General features: G+C 41.5%; 1 protein-coding gene across 6 annotated transcripts in view; it reads left to right on the top strand.

Moving 5' to 3' along the window:
* The window catches only part of USO1 (USO1 vesicle transport factor), a 95,303-nt gene extending 79,011 nt beyond the window's left edge, over positions 1-16,292 (top strand). For all 6 annotated transcript variants that reach the window (XM_068232858.1, XM_068232850.1, XM_068232842.1 and 3 more), the window contains 7 exons: positions 568-706; positions 2,828-2,991; positions 4,134-4,202; positions 4,937-5,035; positions 7,656-7,748; positions 11,371-11,586; positions 15,288-16,292. In XM_068232858.1, the coding sequence (XP_068088959.1) occupies positions 568-706; positions 2,828-2,991; positions 4,134-4,202; positions 4,937-5,035; positions 7,656-7,748; positions 11,371-11,586; positions 15,288-15,377 (870 nt within the window). In that variant the 3' untranslated portion in view covers positions 15,378-16,292. The remainder of the gene's footprint in view (positions 1-567; positions 707-2,827; positions 2,992-4,133; positions 4,203-4,936; positions 5,036-7,655; positions 7,749-11,370; positions 11,587-15,287) is intronic.
* The last annotated feature ends 193 nt before the right edge of the window (positions 16,293-16,485 follow it).

The raw sequence follows: 16,485 nt of genomic DNA, 5'->3' as shown, positions 1-16,485 counted from the left end.
TGTAGACTGGGCTTTAAGCCTCATCCTACACGGGCGATGTGGCTTATCAGTCGAGCCGCAAGTCGGATCTTGCTATAGCCGATTCCCTGCTCGTTCCCCGCGAGGGGACAATGGCAGGAAATCGAGTGGAAGATGAGCGGGGAATCGAATCCGGCGAGCGGGTACGCGCGGGGATGCGGAAGAGGCGATCCGGTGGCTAATTGAGCCGCCGGATCGCCTCCACATCTCCCCGTGTAGACGGGGCTTTAGACCTAGTTTTGTTATCTGGCATGACTGTAGAGATAGACCTGGCCAAATGGATCATCCTAAGTACTTCCACTAGCAGAGGGTGACTTTATGCTGCCAGTACTCCTAGATCTGTAGGGTTTAGTATGTTCAGGTTCATTCCCATTAGAAAAAGTTGAAGAGAGTGAATTCCAGAAAAAAAATCAGTAGGGCAATAGTTTCCAAACAATACCTTAAATATCTCTCTTCACAAAGCTCGTAGGTCATACTTAAGCATTGTCACTTTACCTTGTATGGTTTGTAGAAAGTGATTATTTTATTTATTACTGAAATCATTTGCAGGACACACAACTGGAAGACCTGAAGCAAACAGTTTCCTCTTTACAAGCTAAAAACGAGCAGCTCCAAACCACAGTCTCACAGCAACTGGCCCAAATTCAGCAACACAAGGATCAGTACAATCTTCTAAAGGTGCAACTAGGTATGGCCGTTTCTTAACTTCTATATTGCATTTTCTTCAACCAGTTGATGAATAGACATGATCGATTCATCCTGCAGAAATTCTCATTGAAGAGAATTCATAAGGTGTATAGGATTGATTTGAGGTGCCTGTTTTTCAAGCCTTTGAATGGCCAGTCCTGTTTATATGATCATGACTAACTTCTGCTCCCCTGTACCAGGATACCAGGAAGTGAAATGTGATCAGGCCTTTATTATCACAACTAACCACTCAAAGGCTTAACTACTTTGGGACTCAGCGGCTCTGGCCTCTTAACGATCAGAGCCTTTTTCATTTCTTTGTAATCACTGTGATTTGAACATAGTCATGGCCATGGTATGGAGCAGAGTTTTGTCCCTTACAGGGTACGCGCAATTATGTCCCCTGACGGCAGCCATTTTAGTTAAAACTATGCTGCATCAGGCTTAAGCAGCCACAAGTGCACCATCGTTTTTACTACGGGCAGTCCCAAGTGGGGTAATCGGTCACCCAGTTGAATTGATAACCAGCTTCTTCATTAATTCTTCTGAAGGAGAATGTATATAGAATAAAATTGAGCTTTATTGAGAAGCTGAACAACATGTGTATTCCATGTTTCATCATTAAGTGTTTTTTTTGTTTTTGTTTCTTCAGAGTCTCTTTTTTTAGTGTCTTATTTTTTTCCCCAAACATGTTTAATGAAAGTTTTCCTGTAACTGGGCTATGAAGGAGTCCATAACAGCGCAAACGCCCCCCCCCCTCCCCCACCTTTTAAATACCTGGAGATAGGTGTGCTCCAGGGGCTCCCAAGAGAGTTCCCACCAGGAAGACCATATAACTTTGGATCATCTGACTTCTAGGGCTCCAAGAGTTCCCCCCCCCCCCCCCCATCTGCTCCTGTGTCTTATTTTGACTTTTATCTTGACATATGTTTATTTGACTGTGTTAACAATGTACCGTATATACTCGCATAAAAGCCGGCCCGCATATAAGCCGAGGTACCCACTTTTCCTTCAGAAAACAGGAAAAAGTGGTTGACCCCCATATAAGCCCCCTCCCCAGTATCGCCCCCTCTACTGTATAGCCAGGTGGGCCCCCAGTGTGAGACAGCCCCACTTCCCATAGCCAGATGTGCGCCCACATTTCTGCTAATTGTCAGCGCCCCTCACATCTGCTTAGCTCCCAGTGGCCAGCCTCTTCTTGATACAAATCCTACTAAAAACTAGGGACATTGCCAAATACAGATCTTCCACACCCTGGAATTTGGACTGTCAGATTACTGTTGCTGACTGTCTACAGTGAATTCTGCTATAAGGGAATAGACGCCAAGGTAAGGTTAAGTGAAGCTGGACTCACCAGGGCACTGAGTACTTCCCCAGGAACTGCAAAGCTGGAGGCAGGAAATATAGCTGCTTAGGCTACAGACACACTGCCCACATCATCTCATTTGCATTTCACATGCTGCTTTCCTGACTGCTGTCATCTTGTATTGTACTGAGCATGTGTAAGGACAGCAAAGCATGCAGGGAGATGTAGTCTCTAGAAGATCGTCATAGTGTTTCACCCAACTCCCCCTTCCTGCTGGGAAATGTTCACGCAGCCCCTGCTTGCCATAAATGCCTTTGAAGTACTGTAGATTTCACTCTCTCTACTTCCCCTGACACTACCATGTCAGATGCACTGATAGTGAGTTGCAGCCATGGCCGTATTCAGCGTTGAGCATAATCTCAGTGTGCGTCTGCCTGTCACACAAAGCACATGTCCCGAGTCTGACTCCTAGCAGCTCAGCCTTGCAGAGAGTAGTTTCCCGGCTACATCACAGGGGGGAGGGAGGGGGGAGTAGAGAGAGTGCAATCCTCCGATCTTCAAAGGCAAGAAGAGGCTGCGTCCCTTCTCTGTAATCCCGCACGCTTTCGGAAAGGTCTGTCAGCTCACTACCACACGCATCATGATGCGAGGACATAGGGGAACGGGGAGCACAGCCAGCTGACCCGCATACAAGCCGAAGGGGGGACTTTTTAGCACATATTTTGTGCTGAAAAATGTGTCTTGTAAGCGAGTATATACGATAATCAAATTAAACAGTAAGCTTGAAATGTGGTGTTGTTTTTTGTTAATGTACAGGAAAAGATAGTCAGCATCACAATGCCCATAATAACACTGCACAAGTGAATGGCTTCCAGCCGGAAGAGGTCAGCCGGTTACAGGAGGAAATAGAAGAACTTAAGAAACAACAGGAAATATTGAGAGGGGAGCTCTCGGAGAAGAATAACCTTATACAGACTTTGGTAAGATATTAGACAATAATTCATTTCTGCAGTGACCTCAAAGACACTAGCCTGGGATGGCTGCTGGACATAGAAGATGGGGTTTCCGTATATAGTAGAGGAGACATAGCTGAGGATAGTGGCTACCTAAGATCATTGTCGGGGCTGCTGTAGAAAGATGTTACATGTGGGAGAGACCTCACATGGGATAGGAGGAGGCTGCTGCAAATCCATGGATTAGTTGCTTTGTATGGAAGACCTGTCACAAGAAGTTGGCCTGCAGCCCTTGTTTTCATGCAGAGGAGCTCTAAGATAAAAGGTGCAAACCTGAAGCAAAAAGCAAATGATGCTATAGTAAATATGATGCTGTCCTTTGTAGTTTTACTTACCATTCACCACTCCTGGTTTCCTTCATGGTCGCTCCCATTCCTTATTATTCCTCTTTCTTCCATTTCAATTTATCTGAAAGTGGCCACATCTTCAGATGCACTCCTGTATCACAGTGCCAACTATGAACAAGCACATCCTTACTGAGCATGAGTTTGTGAACCGAGCATGCCCAGTGAAAGGAACTGGTTATGCTCAAAGCAAAGAACACTTGCAAGAGCAATGCTTATCACTAGGCATGCGCAGTTCACAAACTTGTGCATTCTCAAAAAAGTGTGCTCAATTACAGCTGTACTATGGAAGCGGGTCTGAAGACCAGGCTACTTCCAGGTGAATGGATTTGACTGCTCTGCATTCGAATAAGAGGCAGCAATCAGTGGAAATGTTGGAAGAAGGCAGGAGTACAGGAATGTACCGTAAGTAAAACTTAAAGGAACAGCTGTTGGATTTAGATTTTTCTTCAGTTCAGGTACTTATTAAAGAGAAACTTTACTGAAAAATATTAATGGGAGAAGAAAATAAATTGTCGCAAGTGAAAAAAATAATAGTCGCAAAGTGAAAAGTTAGAAAATAGAAGAGAGATCAAGAAATGATTAATATTTGCCATGTAATTCATTCATGCTGTTTGAATGGCAATGAGCGTGCACGTCATCATCTTTACTACAAGAAAAAAAAGAAAGCAGTACTTTTAAGTAATTTGAGATCTCAGCTTGGTGTTCATACGAATGTGTATTCTATGATCCCTTTATATATTTGTATGTTTCTTTTTCTTTTAGAGCAGTCAAGCTGTTGCCCAGACAGAGCAAGCAGCAGGGGTGTCTGATCAGTCTACAGAACTACAGAAGGTATTTCTTCTTAATTATATACACCTTCTCCAGACCTGTCAGTGCATTATTACTGCCTAACAGCAACATTGCAGAATCCTTTCCGACAGTGCTTTTTTTTTAGAATGGTCATTGTGCATATTCCAGCTCTCATGAAAAATGTAGCTTTTACTGTAAAAAACAAAACAAAAACAGAACTGTTCTCTCCATTGCCCCGGTGTGACAATGAAATGAACACAGTTGTATTTTTGCAAGTCCTCGGCTACTCTTCTCTTACTGTGATAGCCAAGTAGGCATGAACCAGCTAAAGTAAACATTCCCATCTCTGGAAGTGCAATGTGAGTTCTAATGCTGTGCTGTCATCCAGCATGTTAAATGTGACGGATCTGGAACTGGGCTGCTTAGTTGCTTCCTTGTATACAAGAAATGGTTATTGTATTGGTAATAATGCAATGACTGTAATGTTGACATTGTTTTAGACTTGAAGGATTGAGTTGTCTTATGGTGTAGTAATATGTAACATTAGGTAGTTCACATGCTGCACTACTTCTGCCAGCAGCTGTTTTGCTGTAGACTGAGATATCCTGTAGAAGAAATATGAGAGAAAAGCAGCTTCATTTCATATTAAGCTGTCAGCTGACCATGAAATCCGGTTCAATATAGATTATGATAAAATGTTTGCCATGTTGGTGATTTTTTTTTTTTTTTTTTTAAACAAGCAGATAACATGTATGTGTTTCCTTATGTGATTGTAGGAGATGGAAACACTGAGGTCTCAGCTATATGTTCAGTCATCAGAGATAAACAAACTACAAACGGAGAGAATGGAACTCCTTCAAAAAATAGAAGCAAATGTAAGTTGTTTTCACGCAATATTTCAAACTTTGGGCCTGATACACAAACCACTGGTAAATAAGCTGTATGCAGGCAGTGCACAGCAATGTTAACGGTACTAACGCCAGCAGAGTATTGCATTTAGCCCAACCTGCGTTACCTGCAAGCCTCTATAGACAGTCGTCAGGCACCAGGGTCCCCTGCACACCACTACTCATGAGCATGTGGATATATGCAACTTGACTGGTAATCTGCCACAATGAAACATCTGATGCAGATAAGGTACAGTGGTGGACTTTTTGCTTTCTGTGAATCTACACTGGTAGGGCCCGTTCAGATCAGAAATGCGGATGGCCATGCATGCGGAACGCAACGCGTACGAACGCATGGCCATCCGCGTTTGTGTGCGTTGCGTGGCTGATCCCATCACTGAAAAGTGAATGGGACAGCCACGCGTTTTTGCAAAATCTGCGTGCAGCATGCGTTCCCGGACCGCACGGGTCCGGAACGCATGCAGTGTGAACATCAGACATTGCACTCTATGCAATGTCTGATGTCGTGCGTTTTGGCCACCTGCACGCGTTTCCAAAACGCGGCTGGAAACGCGTGCAGTGTGAACGGGCCCGTAGTGTGCATTAAGCAAGAAACAATGTTACCATAGCAGTGCTCACGTCGCTCATGTACTGCTAGCCATGCTAATTGTGCAGCACACAGTACTCTGCTATAGTTATTACTGATAATATTGGCATGGCAAATTTACTGACCAGTCGTGCATCAGGCTCCTTTTATGAAAGCACATTTTCTCACCTCAGTACATGGATCAGATCCACTGCTTTTAAAGCATTTGCATTAAAATAAAGTAACATGATATGCATCCCCTTTTGTATTTTGTGCATGTCTTCTAACTACATACCTGGCAGGCCTATGTTGTCCTGTTTTTCAGAGATTGCTATTTTGCTAATGTAAACTAGGGATGATCAATGAGATGCAAATAATTTCTCCTTGCATTCATATTTCTTGTAAATGTTAATTAAACTTGGACGAATGAAGATTGACAAGAAGTTATTCTGGTTGGTCCATTTTCAAGCTGTATAGAATTTACATGAAAATTGCACCTCATTGATCATGCCTAGTATAAACCTGCAACGCTAGGCTGTCCTACTGATACTGTCTAGATTTCTTACATGGAGCAAGTATGCCAGTCTGGTGATTTGACTTTACTGATGTCATGCTTGTTCTAGTACAATCCCATTAAAGTACTGTTTTTTTAGGACAAGGTCAGTAATGGTAGCCTATCCAATTCTCTCATTACAGGTATTGTGCTCAGGAAAACCTACGTTTGTTATAGCCTTGCATACCTGCTAGTATAATAGGCTTCCAAGAATTTAGCTCCGCTATGTCCCAGTTAGTTTTGTAAAAGTGTATTGATGTAACTGCTCGGTGTAAGAACCATACAAAGAAACGTTTACCATAAGTTTGTTTGGCTTTTTCAGTGGCACAGTAACCATTTCACCACATATATAGGATGTCACTTTTAAACATTGCCCATAAAGTTGTATTTTTAATACATCCATGAAGAGACGAGAATGCAATAAACCCCTTAGAAAAGGCACAAGTTGATAAACGTTATCAGCTTCTTTGACACTGTCAGTTTAACCGTATCCTCAAAAATTTATATTTTAAAGGATACCCGAAGTGACATGTGACATGACAGACGTGTATGTACAGTGCCTAGCACACAAATAACTATGCTGTGTTCCTTTTTTTTTCTCTGCCTGAAAGAGTTAAATATCAGGTATGTAAGTGTGACCCCCTACTGATCAAAAATTCCAACTATAAAACACGTTCCTAGCAGAAAATGGCTTCTGAGTGCAAGAAAGAGATAAAAAGAAATTTCTTATCAGTTAAGGGGTCACACTGTAGTCACTTCCTGTCTGAGTCAGCGACTTACATACCTGATATCTAACGCTTTCAGACGGAGAGAAAAAAAGGAATACAGCATAGTTATTTTTGTGCTAGGCGCATTGTACAATACACATCTATCTCATCATGTCACATGTCACTTCGGGTATCCTTTAAGGATGTTTGTTTCTTAGAATTTCTCTTCTGGTAGATACATATTAGGAAGTTGTATGTAATCATTCAATCAATCCTTTTCTAATATAAAGTTCTAACAACCTGCTGGGTCTTTTTCTTATGGATCTCTCTCGGAGCCCCATGTCTGCCAACTTCCGGAGCATTGCCCCACCCCCTTGCAGAAAAGGCCCTCAGTGCTTGTTCTATCTAAGATATGCGATACATAAAGCCTAGGCCCTTTTCTACAAAGGGTGAGGTATCACGCCAGAAGGCGTTAGACACAGGGCTCCAGAAGAGATTCGGAAGGAAAAGACCCAGCAGGTTATTATAACTTTTATATTAGAAGAGGATTGATTGAATGTGCAATTTACACTGAGGATCCTCTTTATTATCTGCTCAGAGACTTTGGTCTGAAACAGTAAATCCCCCTTTCCTTATGATAAACCTTTCCAAGCAGATGTATAGATGGGGATCCAACATTGGAAATGTTTTTGTAATGCTTTATATTTCTAATTATAGTTGTTTTCAAGGCTTGCAAACCAGATTTTTTGTCTTCCTTCAAAGGTTACGGCTCCAGGTGATGATGCATCGGGGTCTAAAAATAATGAACTTGAAGAGAAAATGGCAAGATTACTGCAGGAGCTTAATTCTGTAAAGGTTGGTCTCAATAATGTCATTATCTGAATCCGTGTGAACCTCTTACAATATAAAAATCAGCACCGTCTTCGCTGATTAATTTCTGCCATGCTTGTACTCTTCAGTGGCCACATGGTTGTTATTGGTTCCTGATTCACAAAGTTATTTATTTATTTTTAGTATTTATATATCGCTGACATATTACACAGCTCTGTACATAGTATATTGTCTTGTCACTAACTGTCCCTCAGAGGGGCTCACAATCTAGTCCCTACCATAGTCCTATGTCTACGTATGTGTCGTGTAATGCATGTATCGTAGTCTAGGGCCAATTTTATGGGGAAGCCAATTAACTTATCTTTATGTTTTTGGGGGGGGGGGGGGGGGGGTGGGAGGAAACCGGAGTGCCCAGAGGAAACCCACACAGGCACGGGGAGAACATACAAATTCTTTGCGGATGTTGACTTGGCTGAGATACGAACCGGGGACCCAGCGCTACAAGGCGAGAGCACTAACCACTACGCCACCGTGCTGCCCCATGAAATACTAGACCTTCTGTATTTATCATAAGTCCTTTGATCGCCACACAGTCTTGACCACCTTACGACCGCCTAACGCCGATCGGCGGCCGTAAGGTGGCTCCCCCAGGAGCTTCGCTTCAGGTTCTGGGGGGCGGAGATCGCAGGGGATTGTGTGCACTGATGCGCGCCCGTCAGTTTCGTTACGGAGTTCTGCTCCGTAAACAGCCTGCTAGCCTGCGATCACGGCTATAGGGGGGGGGGGAGGGGGGTAGGGAATTCATCTGTGTGCACAGTTGTATGGCTCTGCAGCAAGCTTTTAAAGCTGCAGAGCACTGAATTATAAAAAATAGCCTGGTCACTAGGGGGGTGTAAGCCTGTTGTCCTCAAGTGGTTAAAGGGATACTGTAGGGGGGGTCGGGGGAAAATGAGTTGAACTTACCCGGGGCTCCTAATGGTCCCCCTGCATACATCCTGTGCCTGCGCAGCCACTCACCGATGCTCCGGCCCCGCCTCCGGTTCACTTCAGGAATTTCAGACTTTAAAGTCTGAAAACCACTGCGCCTGCGTTGCCGTGTCCTCGTTCCCGCAGATGTCACCAGGAGCGTACTGCGCAGGCCCAGTATGGTCTGTACCTGCGTAGTACGCTTCTGGTGACATCAGCGGGAGCGAGGACACGGCAACGCAGGCGCAGTAGTTTTCAGACTTTAAAGTCTGAAATTCCAGAAGTCAACCGGAGGCGGGGCCGGAGCATCGGTGAGTGGCTGCGCGGGCACAGGATGTCTGCGGGGGACCATTAGAAGCCCCGGGTAAGATCAACTCATTTTCCCCCGGCCTCCCCCTCCCCCCCCCCTACAGTATTCATTTAAGCACTTGGATCATTATCTAAAGTTAGAAGCTCTCAATCCTTTTCATATAAGGAACTGGTTTGAGAATAAGTCATTGTGCATGTAGTCTGATCACAAGTTTTTTCAGAAGGGTCAGGGAATGGGAAATGTGGTGACATTCACAGGAGACGTATGAGACTTAGTGTACCTAAAGTGTCTTCTAGCATGAGATAAATGTGTATGTACAGCTCCAAGCCTACATAAAACTAAGCAGTGTTCCTTTTTATTATCTTTTCCTCACTTTAAAGTGAACCGAGCACCATTTTTAGCATCTAGGGCATCTCATAGCACATTAAAAATGCATACTAACCATATGAATCAATACTAAAAAAAAGTCTATTCTTCTCCCTCTTTTTACATTAAAAGTACATACACACGTCAGATTATTCCAAACGACCGCTCGTTTGGATGTGTGAAAGCGTCCGGACGTTTGGACATCAAATTGGGCGCGTGTACGATCGGTCATTCAGCTGAAAAGACTGGATTTGATCGATCCACCAAGCAGATCCGTCAAAACCAGTCTTATCAGCTGAATGACCAATCGTACACACGTCCGATTTGACGTCCAAATGACCGGACGGGCAAACGTCCAAACAACCGGATGTTTGGAAAAATGTGTGTGTACGAGCCTTTAGAGGTTTGTCAGTGCTTTTTCTTGCTCTACTTCCTCGGCCTGCCAATTGCAGAAAGAAGCAATGAGCAAACAAAAGCGCTTATCAAGGGGGGTTGACACTGCTTCACACTATACTTCAAAGAGTCTAGAGCGTCACAATTGATTACATTTATACCTTCCCCTGGAGAAATAAGGGGGGGGGGGCGGCCCCTATAGCTATTAGAAACCAGGACAAACTGTAGGGAAAAAAAGCTGCTTGGTTCCCTTTAAGGGTTTAAAATCCAGGACTTAATTTTACAGGTTCTTTGCATATGGACTGCAAAAGGATTAGCATGATTCCAAACTGATTAATCAGAGGTCGTAAATTCCTATGTGGCTGAGAAAAACACTTGTGAGTGCAGGGAACTGATGAAAAGTTCAGTTTTTCAAGATTTGTTTTTATGAGAGCAAGATTTTATAGTTGGATTTTTAAACTTTACAATCAGAATGAAACGCTAGGATTCTAGGAGAGTTATATTTAAGGTTAGTACTGTAGTTACAATTGTTTATCCCATCAGTTTACATACATTTATTGGAGTTTTTTTTCTTTCAATATCCGGTCAATTCAATCTAACCCTCTAGAAATTGGTGCCCCCATTATGCCTGCCCGATTTTTGATCATGAGATCAAATTTTCTCCTGAATTGATTGATCAAACCAGACAGAGGATATCAATAGTTAGGGAGTAGGTTGGGAGCGGCGGCAGATCAACAGCCCAGCACTGCATCGAAAAGTGCAACAATGCTCCCAAAACAATAAATTGGTGTCCAGCTGACATATAAAAATATTACACCCTGTATTAGGTGATCCTAATTAAGAGTTGTTGAAAAACCCCTTATGTACTGCAATTCCCTTCAACCCCTAAAAACATGAATCAGTCGAACTGCAGGTCAGCTCCCTGCATTGCAGCATCCGCATGCTCACCCTTAGACAACACACATTCTGGACCTCTGACAAACGCCATACATGGATGGCCAAGCAAGGACACTCTTTATAGGGTCACCCATTTAGCCTAAAGCAGATATTTGTGGTGTACAGCTATTCCTCACCAATTCTGAATGATGTCGCCAATTCCCCCACTGTAGATCTGACTTCCGCCGTTCACGTGTCCACAGTCATGGGGTCTGTTGCCAGCCACAGTTGTCTTGTAGGGTAAGACAAACCTTTGGTGGACTTTGCATGGCCAGGAGGCTCAAATCGATTGGGTAGCAGGTCTTCAAGCTGGTGGAGGCTTGAGCAAGGTGGAAGAAACACTAGTGTGGCCAAGCAAAGTCGATTTGATTAGCTAGATCTTTCTCTGATCAGATTATGATCTGAGATGGATCGACCTTTTAGCCACCAATGCTCACCAGTGTATGGCCAACTTTATATTCTTTTAAACATTTTACAATGAATTATTTAACACTGACTACACAGATTATAATGCAATAATAATTGCAAAATAACCTAAATGGATAGTTGATTTAAGTATGTACAATTCAGTCTTCTTGGTATCAGTCGTGATAAAACAATTATATTTGATTGACAACTGTGATGTATTGCTCTTAAAGTGACGTTCCACAACCTTTTTGCTGTCTTGTGATATAGGAAGAACTAAAAGCCGTATCTGAAGAGCGAGCCTCATTAAAACGGGAGCTGGATTCTGCTCGCAGCACGGCGGCCATTTTACAAGATGAGAAACTGAAGCTCACGCAGGAGGTGTCTGAATCTAAGAAAGAGCAGGATGATCTTCTGATCCTCTTGGCTGATCAAGACCAAAAGATTCTAGCACTGAAAAATAAGCTCAAAGAACTTGGACAGCAGGTTTGTCCTACTTTGCTTGTTTGCTTTTTGGAAGATAAATCCTTTAAAACTGTTAGCATTAGTGCACAAAGGGCAGCACCTCCCTGCTTATAAGACGAGAAAGGATCACTAGAGTGTAAACCGAAGAATGCTGTAAATAATGAGTTATGTGTGATGACAAACACTTTCAGGCGCTGCATAACGGCAGCTGTGTTAACTTTTGTAGCACTAGCAGGCTCTGACCTTTTGCATTGTTTAGTTTACTTTAACTTGTCCTGTGTATAGGCATGGAGAATACACTTTTGGGGGGTCACATGTAACCTTTTTTTGATAGAATATTTAAAAAATGGATAGGTTTATGTGGGAAAAAGCTAGACAATAGTAAAGATGTGCAGTTTTTTACACTATTTATGGTGAACTTTCCCCAGATATAGCTCTTGTCACATTATTATTATTATTGATTTATAAAGTGCTGACCTATTCGGGGGCGCTGTGTAGATTTCCATGATGCCAGATGTGTTTTTTATTACATGCTTTGTATATAAGTATTTCTTTATCATTTTCCGTAGGTGAGTGTTTTTGGCATATACAGAAAGTAACCAATCAATTAAGGAAACCTTTAATTCATTTTTATTTTAGACACATCTTTATGATTATTTCTCCACATAATCTCCTCCTTAAAACAATTATCATATCTTTTTTTCAATTCATTAAAGGACCACTATCGCTAAATTGTAAAATCTAAAATACATACATATAAATTAACTTTTTCCCAGAGTAAACTGCATTATAAACTACTTTTTTCTATGTAGCTGTCACTTACAGTTGGTAGTGAAAATCTGACAGGTTTTAGACTAATCCATCTCCTCACAGGAGATTCTTTCTGCTTTTTACTACATACTGTAAGTGACAGCAACATAGGAAAAAGTAATTTATAGTGCATTTTACACTGGAAGAAATGTAAATTTTATATGTACAGATCTTACTTTTTTTTTTTTTAATGATGGTGGTTCTGTCATAGGGTCTGTTCTGTTGCTAAGCTCTGTCATGGAGGGCTTTGTCATGAGGATCCGTTCTGTCACTTGGCATCTGTTTTGTATGGCTATGTTCACAATATAAATATACAATATAAATCTATTTCAAGCGCTGAGCAATTTTTAGGGTTTTTTTTTTTTTTTTACTACTTTGGCCTCCTGGACGTACTAGCTACGCCCAGGAGGCCATGTGCGCTGCCGCGCGCCCCCGCGGCCGATCGCGCGCGTGCACGCGCACTCCCGGCCCGCGGTTCCCTACCCAGGCAATCAGTGAATCGGGCTATGGTGCCCGATCACTGATTGCTCTCCCCCCGAGAAAAACCATCAGCTTCGCATGGAAGCTGAGGTTTTTCTGTTCCTATTTCCCCCGACGTCACTCTAAGCGTCCGTGTTAAGCTTAGAGTGACGTCATTGTAAACAAACTCATGGTTGCCATCTTGTGGCCAAAAAGCTAACTGCATGAAAATGCAAAAAAAAATTAAAAAATAGACCAATATGTACAAAAAAAAATTGATTTGCATCCCACCCTCCCAAAAATAGCCACATCAAATGTTTAATAATAAAAAAAAAAAAAATTACAATTAAAAAAACAAAAAACACATAAATATTTACCTAATGGTCTAAACTTTTTAAATATCTATGTAAACATGAAATATTTCTATTTTTTTTTTTTTTAATTATAAGCTTGTAAATAGTGATGGATGCAAAACGGAAAAAATGCACTTTTATTTCCAAGTAAAATATTGTCGCCATACATTGTGATAGGGACATAATTTAAACGGTGTAATAACCGGGAGAAATGGGCACATACAATACGTGAGTTTTAATTGTGGAGGCATGTATTATTTTAAAACTATAATGGCCGAAAACTGAGAAATAATGCATTTTTTCCGTTTTTTCTTATTCTTCCTGTTAAAATGCATTTACAGTAAAGTGGCTCTTAGCAAAATGTACCCCCCAAAGAAAGCCTAATTGGTGGCGGAAAAAACGAGACATAGATCAGTTCATTGTGATAAGTAGTGATAAAGTTATAGGCTAATAAATGGGAGGTGAACATTGCTCGGATGCATAAAGTGAAAACGACTGAAGGCTGAAGTGGTTAAATCTCCTTTCTCTACACTTTATAAGCGCTTTTCTAAGTGCTTTTGCAGAGCAGTTTTTTTTTTCACTTCCTGACGTCAATCAGGAAGTGAACTCTTTCACCTGGTTATGAATAAATACATCTATGTAACTATTCATTAATAAATACATTGTATTTATTCATGAATAGTTGCATAGTTATTTGGGTTGAAAAAAGACATACGTCCATCGAGTTCAACTAGAGAACAAAGTAAGACACCAGCCGTCTCCCTCACATATTCCTGTTGATCCAGAGGAAGGCGAAAAACCCTTACAAGGCATGGCCCAATTAGCCCCAAAAGGGAACAAATATCTTCCCGACTCCAGATGGCAATCAGTTAAAATCCCTGGATCAACGTCATTGGGCATTACCTAGTAATTGTAGCCATGGATGTAAGCCCCCTTTAAATGCCGGTATAGAATTTGCCTAACTACTTCCTGTGGCAATGCATTCCACATCTTAATCACGCTTACTGTAAAGAACCCTTTCCTAAATAAATGGCTAAAACGTTTTTCCTCCATGCGCAGATCATCTCCTTTAGTCCTTTGAGAAAGCCTAGGGACAAAAAGCTCATCCGCCAAGCTTTTGTATTGCCCTCTGATGTATTTATACATGTTAATAACATCCCCTCTAAGGCGTCTTTTATCTAGACTAAATAAACCCAGTTTATCTAACTTTTCTTGGTAAGTGAGACCTTCCATCCCACGTATCAATTTTGTTGCTCGCCTCTGCACCTGCTCTTAAACTGCAATATCTATATGATTTTCTACTATGAAGTCATCTATAGTATCTCTTAGTAACCCCTCAAATAGTTTGCATACAACTGATGTTAAGCTTACAGGTCTAATTTCCTGGATCTGATTTTTTTGCCCTTCTTAAATAATGGGAAATCGCCAATCTACTGGGACTCTGCCAGTTGAGTCACAAAAGATAAGATAAAGGGGTTTATCTATAACTGAACTTAATTCCCTTAGGACCCGAGGATGCATGCCATCCGGGCCAGGTGCCTTGTCTATTTTTAATTTATTTAGTCTTGCCTTCATTTCTTCCTGCGTTAAGTATGTAATATTACAGTTTGAAGAATGCGCTGGGGAAATCGCTATACAAAGTGCTTTTTCAAAGCGCTTTGCAATTTCCCTAAACCTTCCATTATAGGCAAATCGCCCAGAAAAATGGTACAGGCGGCGCTTTGAGGAATGGATCAGAATAGAACTGCTCATATGTGAACACTCTCATAGGGAATCATTGCACAAGCGCTTATGGGCGATTAAAAACCCTCAAACGCTCTAGGTGTGAACAAGCCCTAAGTGGACATCATTGAAATAGTTGCAAACCTGACAAGTTGTTGGACACAAAAGATGGGCTCTAAATCCTTTGAATATTGTCCGAAGTGACAAAAAAAAATTCTTAGAATAATTTACTAAGCTGTTTTAAAACAGAAAGAGAAAGCTAGCTTTACAATGGTTTCTCCTGTAAAATGGTAGCATTAGTGAACTGTTATGTACAACAAACTGGCTTATTTAAAAAAAAATTAGGACAAGGCTAATCTGTTCATGCCTTTCCATCAGGTGGAAGATGAAGATGACTTGGAGTCAGGAGATGGGGCCGATGAAGATGATCTGGATGAAGATGACAGCAGGGAAGAAGACGACATGTAGAAACATCAAAAGTCAACGTGTACTCAGTGGTCCTCTTCCAGAAAAGTGAAATCTCTAGTAATTCCCTACTCCAGCCTCTAGGGTGGTAATGCGAGAGTGCACACAACAGGGAATATTTAGAGTTTAGAGCAGTTGCCATATGTTTATACAGTTAAATGAACACAAGAAAAAAAGACAAACCATGCTAGGAATGTGATTTATAAATTGGGTTGGATGCACATTAAGGCAGTGTTATTTCAGCACCTTATTCTTCATGGTGCTGCCTTGTTTCCTTGTAAAGTGCAAAACATTGCTATGCAATGCAGGATCCTTAGTGCTTGTGCAAATTCTTCTCTTTCATTTAGTTCTCTGGGTGCTGCTGGTTCACTGAAATACACGCAGAAAACACTGTGGCATTTAAATAGAGGTGTGCTCCTCCTAGCCAAACCCTGTGCTCTTTTTTTCAGTTCTAGAAACAAAAAGGATCCTTGAGTGTTGTACAATACAGCACCTCTGCTTCATTCCTTTGGATATTAGTGTAGTAGACATGGAAACTGGTCCAGTGCCTTCACACCTGAAACAGCTGCATGCATTGGTCCTGCCCTCCTCTGCAGCAATGTAGGGGCATCAGTGCTTGTAGAATCCCTACATTCTTTTGTTTTATTTATGCTGTGTTACTTTTTAAAATCAAAGGGATGATCGGGCAAAAAACACATAACACCCCCCCCCCCCCCTCCTTTCAGGAACCTTTCCAGACCTAACATATGCCATGTCTAATAGTTTTCTGTGCTATGAAGATGAAGACAAACTTATATAATTTATTGGCTTAAGTTGAGCCATTGAAAATTAAGTACAGAATGACATTTTTAAAGAGTGAATAATATGAATTACATTAATTTCATGTTTTACAAATAAAAAAAATGCATTTACTTACCACTGCTTTGTAGTTCTTTATCTTTAATATAATTTTTAAACATGTACTCCAGGCAAAACTGAAGACAAAAGGATCAGATTAATGTGGACAATAAGATAGTTACTACTTGGAATTTATGTCTTCTGTCCACCTATGGCTGTAGTGCACAAAGCCAACCCAGTGCTTAAAAGGTACCTGTAGCTTTCCCAAAGTAAA

Source organism: Hyperolius riggenbachi, chromosome 1 (assembly GCF_040937935.1).
Source record: "Hyperolius riggenbachi isolate aHypRig1 chromosome 1, aHypRig1.pri, whole genome shotgun sequence".
Taxonomy (NCBI): domain Eukaryota; kingdom Metazoa; phylum Chordata; class Amphibia; order Anura; family Hyperoliidae; genus Hyperolius; species Hyperolius riggenbachi.
The sequence above is the reverse complement of the archived record's forward strand: the minus strand, read 5'-3'. Positions and strand labels throughout refer to the sequence as shown.